Source organism: Vigna unguiculata, chromosome 7 (assembly GCF_004118075.2).
Source record: "Vigna unguiculata cultivar IT97K-499-35 chromosome 7, ASM411807v1, whole genome shotgun sequence".
NCBI lineage: Eukaryota > Viridiplantae > Streptophyta > Magnoliopsida > Fabales > Fabaceae > Vigna > Vigna unguiculata.
In genome coordinates, this window is record NC_040285.1 from 2177927 (window position 1) to 2186438 (window position 8512).

Here is an 8512-nt window from a genome sequence, read left to right on the forward strand (position 1 = left end):
AAATAGAAACCATATATATATATATATATATATATATATATATATATATAAACCTAAAGATCAAAATATATTTCCTTATCGCATTATCACCTATGCATAAGAAGAGAGGGAGAGAACATGTAATGGGAAAAAGCTTGTTTCGGAATTTCCGAAATACATATTTTGGAAAGCTTGGTCCTGAAAGTCTGTTATGAAAAACTTGTTATGTAAGGTACTGTATTTGTTTTGAAAAAATTATTCTAAAATGCATTTCATATATTGTAAAAATTTCTTATGCATTCTGAAAATCCCATTTTAAAAATCTAATTCTGAAAATCTCTTGAAATCATGTTGTGGAAATTTCAGAAAGTTTGTTATAGAAAACTTTCAAACAAATAATCTAGAAGTCACTTCTAGAAAAGATAAAATAATCATTTTGAAATTTATGAACATGTGGAAGTAATTAAGGGTGTGCAGAAAGAATAAGGTGGATAACTAACCGTCTCATAAGTTTTGGACAGTTGTTTGTACCCAAGCTTACTTTGGATAATTGTTTTTAGAACTGTCAATTTGGCCACAAGATTTAATCTTCCATAACTTGTTCATACACTCTTATAAATTTTAAAGTTTCTCATTTAAAATTTCATGTTTTAGTCTTCGAAGGTAAAGTATTCTGGACAGTGTAATTTAAAATTTGAAAATGATATTTCAGATTAAACAATTTAAAATATGTATTTATTTTCTGAACAGTGTGCTTCGTAACACAATTTCAAGTTAATTTATAAAACTCAATAAAAAAAGTCACTATTATTATAATTTTCAAGTTATTATAAAAAAGGTTAAAATACCTTTTTGGTCCCAATTTTCGTCAATTTTTTTGAATTAGGTCCCAATATTCGCGAGGTGCTCAAATAGGTCCTAAATTTGGTCAATTTGATTCAATTAGGTCCTAATTGGGTAACGCCGTTTAAATTGATAACGTTTCACTGTACAATTGGCTTTTCCTTGCTACGTGTCGAAATACTAATCCTACGTGTCAGTTTTTGCTTTATAATGAGATGGTTAATTAGGGGGTTAATGACATTAAGTGTTTAATTAAGAGGAAAAAAAAAGGAAAGTAAAATAAAACATAAATTGCAGCGCGATAAATGCAAGTAGAAGGGGTTAACCCATCTTAAGGTCTTTGTTGAGGGAATTGGCGGTTTAGGTTACTACGCTCGAATTTGGGGAAAAGATTCAACAGGAATTTTAATCGCAATTGGTACGGGGTCATCGTGAATTCATCGCACATATCGGTACCAGGTTAGGTTTTCTATTGCGTTAGATTTCGTTTTTGGTTTTTGGTGGTTTGCGATTTTGTTTTTGGTCGTTTGCGATTGGCTTGGTGTTGGTTTCGAAAGCAATTTTGTTTGTTTTATTGTGCTATTGTGTTGTCATTGTCTGCTATTGTATGGCATTCTGATTTTCGTTGTAGTGTCCCACTCGTTTGTCTTGAACATGTTTGTCAGTGGATTGGGGTTGTGTGCGTGCTTTGTCGGTGTCGGTGCGGTTTGTTTGAAAGTTGTGGTCCCTTTTTTGTTCGTGGACCCTGTGTGTGTTGTTTCAAATGTTTTATGCGATATTAAATGTGTTTGTGGACCCTGCTTACAAATGTTTTTTATATCTGCCAGATATCACTTGTTTGAAAAAGTGGTTTGTAATGTGTGATGAGACTTTCGAAGTTGTGGTCCACCATGGTGGAATTTTTAAACAGTTTGGTCCTATTAATTACATAGGTGGGGAAACCACTGTTTGGGGTTGTGAACCAGACACGTGGAGTTATTTTGAGGTGGTAGGAGAAATCAGGGAAATGGGGTATGTTAATATTAAGGAGTTATGGTATGCAATAGAGAATGCCATGTATAAGTTGGAGGATGACAAAAGTGCAATAAATATGATGCACATTGCGAAACACTATGGTCAGGTTCATATGTTTGTTGTCCATGGTATATCTGAAGCAGAAGTTGTGGAAAACGACTTAGAGAATGAACAGGGTTTGCTTTGTGGGGCTGAGTTAGAGAGTGGGGAGGGCAGTCACATAAATGCGGAGGTACAAGAGGTTGAGAAGGAGGTACAACAGGTTGAGGAGGAGGTCCAAAAGGAGGTTGAAAAGGAGGTTGAAAATGAGGTTGAGGAGGAGGTTAATGAGGAGGTTCATGAGGAGGTTCATCAGGAAGTTAATGAGAAGGTTAATATGGAGGTTGAGGAGGAGGTTCATGAGGTTCAGGTTGAAGTGCAGATGGGGGGTGATGGTTTAAGTGATTGTGAGGTGCAATCTCACATCAGGGGTGAGGAAGGAGTTCAACAGGAGGATGAGGGACTTGTTGATGTCCAGATCAGTTTGGACCATAGTGATCATAATTTGTATGAAGGGAGTGTGGAGGTGAATAATGACCAAGAGTTTGACCAGGTTGAAGATATTGAAAAAGAGAACGAAAGTGAAGAAGAGGAATACAGTGACAGTGAGGAAGATGCTAGTTATGTAATTTCGGATAGAGAGACAATAGGAGATGAATGGCAATCAGATGACCTCCTTAGTCTTAATGAAAGTGATGATGAAGGATGTGTTCATGAAAGTTCAGGTGATGAAGGGGGGAGCTGTGGTCCTTTTGGCACATTTGTCATGCCAAATTCGATGGCTGACTATAGGTGGGATGTGGGAACAAATTTCATAGATAAGGAACATTTCCAACAAGCAATAATAACTTATGCAGTTCATTCTGGTAGAAACATAAGATGGGTTAAAAATGATAAACAAAGAGTGAGGGTGAAATGTATGGGGGCACAAGGAAAATGTGAATGGTCCGCATATGCTGCATATATTCCATTACGCAAGACATGGCAACTAAGAAAAGTGGTTGATAGGCATAACTGTTCTAGGGAGTTTAAACTTAAGATTATGAGTGCAAAATGGCTGAGTAAGAAGGTAGAGAAGTCTTTGATTGAAAATCCGAAATTCAAGATTAAGGATGTGTGAGAAAAAGGGTTGAGGAAGTGGAATACAAGTATTTCAGTGGCCATGGCTCGTAGGGCAAAATCCTTAGCTTCAGACCAAGTGGAAGGGTCATTCAAAGAACAGTTTCGAAGAATACATGATTATGCTTATGAAATTCTGAGATGCAATCCAGGGAGCACAGTCAAAGTTAAAGTGGATGAAATGCAAGGTGAGTCTGTTTTTGGTAGGTTTTACACATGTTTCAAAGCATGCAAAGATGCTTTTGTGCTTTGTCGCCCCTTTATTGGGTTAGATGGTTGCTTCCTCAAAGGAAAATATGGGGGCGAGTTGCTAACTGCAGTGGCCAGGGATGCTAACGACCAGATGTTTCCTCTAGCATACGCAATTGTGGAGGTAGAGAACAAAGAGACTTGGAAATGGTTTTTGGAAATCCTAGTGGATGATCTAGGAGGACCTGAAGTCTGTGGGGCATGTACATTTATGTCAGATCAACAAAAGGTTTGTATCTGTTCATGCAAATATTTTTATTCACATTATAGCCATGAACTGTATTAATTTTAATGCATATAACTGTTGTGAAACAGAGTCTGTTGCCTGCAATTCAGGAGTTATTACCTGGTGCAGAGCAACGATTTTGTATGAGGCATTTGTACTCTAATTTTAGAAAACGGTTTGGTGGCCAGAAGTTGAAAAACCTAATGTGGAAGGCAGCAACTGTGACACACCATGTGGCCTGGGAAAGGGTAATGAGAGATATTAAAAACGAGAATGAGGATGCTTTCAAGTACCTCATTGCTATACCACCTAGGTATGTGTTGAAATCTCATTTATTTTATAGTATTTAATATCAACACTGACTTATCATAATTAATGTTTGTTTCTACACAGGTTTTGGTCCAGATCAAGATTCACTAAGAATGTTGTCACTGACACAGTAGTAAATAACATGACAGAGGCATTTAACAGTGTGCTTGTTGATGCTAGAAGCAAGCCTGTTATCTCAATGTTGGAAGACATACAAATATACATGATGAAGAGGTGGCAATAAGAAGAATCCAAAAAAAGTAGATACTGGATCCCAATGTATGATTTATTTAAGTGTTGATCATGTATAACCTCATCTGTGTTGATGATTTCTACTGTAGAATCTCATATGTCTATATGAATTGTAATGTAGTTGTGCTGGGGGGAAAGTATTTGAAGTTGCACACCTATCAGTGCTAGGTGACAAGTATGTTGTCAACCTAGACACCCAACATTGCAGCTGCAGGAAGTGGATGATAACTGGCATCCCGTGCTGCCATGCACTTGCTGCCATTAGGTTCTTGAACTTGAATGCATCAGATTATATCCCCCTATGTTTCAGGAAATCAACTTTTGAAGAGATGTACAACTCCATTATCTACCCTATCAATGGACAAAACCTGTGGCCCACCACTGATTTCCCAGATGTCATGCCTCCACATAAAAGGATTATGCCTGGGCGACCCAAGAAAAAGAGAAGGCTGGAACAATGGGCGTTGAGGAAAGATGACACCCAATTACGAAAAGGTGGCCATAGAAAAACATGCAGAGTTTGTCGTGAACTGGGGCACAATAGAACAAATTGCCTACAACTGCCTACACAAGGACAGTCCTCACAGCCAACTGATGCTCCTCCACAACCAACCCAGCCATCTCAAGAGCCAATTTCTGCTACTCCCCAACCAACCCAGCCTTCTCAGGAGCCAATTTCTGCTACTCCACAACCAACCCAGCCATCTCAGGACCCAACTTCTGCTCCTCCACAACTAACCCTGCCAGTCTGATTCACTTGTTTAAGCGACCTTTTAATGTATATGTAATCTGGTCTTTAAGTTTAAATTTTGATGGCTGTTATTTTGTAAAATTCATTAGCCATTTTTGGATCAATTGGATCATAGACTTTTTCATTTTGTAAGTTGGTTAATTCAGGATTATGGTGGAGAACAACTTGTTTAAACTCAATTATGAGGATTTTGGTTATTTATGAATTAAAATTTTATTAGTACTGACATTCTTATACGACTTATAATGCAATTAATTGTATTCAGAACATTATTAAACAAGAAAAGTTTATCCAGTACACAATCTAATTAAACAATTTTTGTAAATTTTGGGACCTATTTGAACATCAATTACAAAAGTAAGCACCTATTTGAACAACAATTACAAAAGTAGGGACCTATTTGAACAAAACTAACACAATTGAGGACCTGATTGAACATAAATAACTTAATTCATTCATAATTTTGGAAACTTCATACATCAGAACCTTCACAATTACAACCCTTTTTTGTCAATCTTTCAGCATCAACGCCAACATCACAACGTTTATCAACCCAACGATACTAACCACTACGGCTAATACATTAAAGCATTTTTTCAGATCCCTAACTACATTCTCGAGATCTTCTATCTTCATGTTTTGGTTCACAATAATAACTTCTTTTTCTTCATCAACGTCTTCATACCACCATTTAAAAAAATTGCAGCAAACATCACCACCTTCACTCTGCCGCTGTTCATGAACAGAAAATACATAAAAGATTCATAAAATCAGACATACCCAGAACAATAGCAATTAAATCAATCTTACCTTGTAGTTAGCACAACCCCATAATTTTCTACCCACATTTCTCGGAGTTCTTGCTGTCCTCAGAACTGCACCTTGCCCACAATCACAAATAGGTCTTAAAGCTTGGGTGCGAGAAGCGGGAACACTACACTGCACGCAGTTATTACAGTATGAAGAAGATGATTGGCTTCTTCGACCATGACCATAGCTGCAACAAAGCTTCAACCATGACCAAGGTCACACACGAGATGGCTTCTTCGACTTTTTATAAACCCTAACACTTTATTTTTTAATTTTCATTACTTGCATTTAATTAAAAGCTTAATGTGTTTAACCCACTAATTAACCACCTCATTGTAAAGAAACACGGACACGTAGGATTAGTATTTCGACACGTAGGAAGGAAAAGTCAACTGTATAGTGAAACGTTATCAATTTAAACGGCGTTACCCAATTAGGACCTAATTGAATCAAATTGACCAAATTTAGGACCTATTTGAGCACCCCGCGAAAATTGGGACCTAATTCAAAAAAGTTGACAAAAATTGGGACCAAAAAGGTATTTTAACCTATAAAAAACAACAAATTTATTACATTTTTTTATTGAATCACTGGTTATGCTGATACTATATAATCTAAATTTCTATTATTATTATTATTATTATTATTATAAAGCTATTTAGTACTAATTAAGTATGAACGATGAAAAATAAAAAATATAATCATATTCTCACAGTGAATTTTTTTTATTAATTAAACAAATTTATAAATATAAATATGTATTTGGGTAAATCAATCCATATAAAAAAATTAGTATACAAATGCAGTATAAAATATATATTACCAAAAGATAAAGATGATGTTTCATAAAAAAATATCTATACATATTAGTCCAAAGAACCCAAAAGGAAGGTATTAAAAAAGCTTAAAAACTGAGCATATACCGAAATTGAATGAGAAAATGGAACATTCTCTTTGTCTCTTCCACTACTCTCTATTAGTACTTCAAATCCTTCTGTTTTCTTGTATTTTATGTGTAGAGTGTGACCACAATTTTCTATATTGCAGATCAAAAATAAAAGACCAACAAGAACCAATACTCTTTCGCCATAATGTAGCACATCAATCAAATCCTTCACTTTTGTATGCTTATAATGCATGTCATTGGACAAATGCACCAATATGGAAATAAAAGGTTAGCATTTTAAGATTTGTTTCTTATCAGACTTTCAATTGAATAGTTCCAAATATTTCCTCCCCCATCAATTATGACATTCCTAAAGAACACATTATGTCTATGATCCCATATGCATCTCATTAGCCTACATAGTTTTCCAGAGAATGTTTCCATTATTATTCATCCAGGCATGTAGAAATGATATGAAAATGTTGTGTGATATAATTATGTTGAATTGTCTTAAGACGTATTCACTTATTAGATAGGTTTCAAACAACAGTAGACATTTTACAATTTAAAAGCAAATGTCAGATAGTTTCATCTTGTTCTTTGCAAGGCACACATGACTTACACGATACCACTATTCTCCTATGTTCAAGGTTATCCCTGGTTGCAATTTTGTTTTGGCCCATTCTCCATATGAATTATTTTACATTACGGATGGCATTTGTTCTCCATAGTAACTCAACCAATTCGTCTTTTTCTCTCATTATATTATTTTGCAATATTTTGTATCCAGATTTGACTGTATATGCATTTGTGTCTTCTCCCTTCCGTATCCAATAATCTGGATCCTGTATTTTTGGTAAATATCTTATTAATTCATTCCTGAATGATTCCTTATTATTTTTTTGTCGTAGTTATTTTGGGCTTTTGACTTCGGGAGGCATATACTGCCAAGGTAAAAAAAAAAGTTGTTTATGCTTCGATATGAACTGAGGCATATGCGAGGTTGACTGCCTCGATTCTAGAGGGAACCGAGACCTAATGGACATCACAAATTTTAAAAGAATAAACATGAAATTTACTTTATGCCTTAAGTCCGACTCCGATCGAGGTAGAAAATGGAGATGTACTGCCTCGGTTATGACCCAACCGAGGCATAATATGTATTAAACAAATTACATAGTTCGTCATATCATCAATCCCATCTTTAAAAGCAAAGTATTTTCCATCATCAACAATCTCATCTTTACGAGCAAAAACATAATTCACAAACTCAATTTCTATAAAAATACAAACCCAATTTCTATCATAAATCATCATAACTTCAAATTCAATCTTGAAAACTCAAGAACATACAAAAAATGCAAAAAAGAAGAAGTGGAGACGAAGTAAAAACGAACCAAAACGTGTGGTGGAGGGACGAAACCAAAAAGTGTGAACGACAACAATAGAGGCGGCACCGCAATGGCAAAACAGCGGTGGTGATACGAGCACGAGTGCATGGCGCGACTGCTACGCGGTGGAGGAACGAAACACTCACTAGAAGAAGAAGACACTGCACGTACGCTACTGTCGCAAGGATGAAGACAATATTGTTCACGATTTGGGTTTTTTAATCCTAGGAAGATTTATTGTCTCGGTTAATTGAGAACTGAGACACAAATTCTTGTCTTCCTCAGTTGAATAACGCCCGAGACCTATTTAGGGTCATATGTCTCGGTTAAATAAGGTTCGAAGGCTATTTAGTATTATCTGCCTCGGTTAAAACTGGACAAAGAAATAAAACTCGTGATGAAATTTAAAAATTTCAAAACAGCAAGAGATAGATGTGAAATTTTTTAGAGACATACCTCGATTGTAATGAAAATCCAAATATAAAAGTTCACATTAATTACAAAAATTGTCTGCACGTCTTGATATGTCTTGTTTACACGAAAATCAAGACATATAAGTCGAGTTAATTAGTCCAAAATGCATCTTCTCCCTATTTTCACTCCGTGAAGTTATAAAAGAATTTATATAAGTAGAACCATATTCT

The 8512-nt window shown here is 35.6% G+C and overlaps 2 protein-coding genes across 2 annotated transcripts; one reads left to right on the forward strand and one right to left on the reverse strand.

Annotated features, from left to right (window-relative positions):
• Nucleotides 1-3037: 3037 nt before the first annotated feature.
• On the forward strand, nt 3038-4782 carry LOC114190018. The gene is made up of 4 exons (XM_028078764.1): nt 3038-3472; nt 3559-3782; nt 3863-4012; nt 4152-4782. Exons 1-4 carry the CDS (start codon nt 3038-3040, stop codon nt 4780-4782), a joined length of 1440 nt encoding a protein of 479 aa, XP_027934565.1.
• Nucleotides 4783-5291: 509 nt separating this feature from the next.
• On the reverse strand, nt 5292-5925 carry LOC114190024. The gene is made up of 3 exons (XM_028078773.1): nt 5921-5925; nt 5592-5778; nt 5292-5513 (listed from the first exon to the last, which is right to left on the reverse strand). Exons 1-3 carry the CDS (start codon nt 5923-5925, stop codon nt 5292-5294), a joined length of 414 nt encoding a protein of 137 aa, XP_027934574.1.
• Nucleotides 5926-8512: the final 2587 nt, after the last annotated feature.

What these genes read in the sequence shown, in the direction of transcription:
- LOC114190018 (XM_028078764.1), top strand. Translation starts at nt 3,038, where the DNA reads ATGGCTCGTAGGGCAAAATCCTTAGCTTCAGACCAAGTGGAAGGGTCA. An exon ending in TTATGTCAGATCAACAAAAG is followed by an intron (nt 3,473 to 3,558) that starts GTTTGTATCTGT and finishes GTTGTGAAACAG; the next exon opens with AGTCTGTTGCCTGCAATTCA. An exon ending in CTCATTGCTATACCACCTAG is followed by an intron (nt 3,783 to 3,862) that starts GTATGTGTTGAA and finishes GTTTCTACACAG; the next exon opens with GTTTTGGTCCAGATCAAGAT.
- LOC114190024 (XM_028078773.1), bottom strand. An exon ending in GGGGTTGTGCTAACTACAAG is followed by an intron (nt 5,514 to 5,591) that starts GTAAGATTGATT and finishes GTTCATGAACAG; the next exon opens with CGGCAGAGTGAAGGTGGTGA.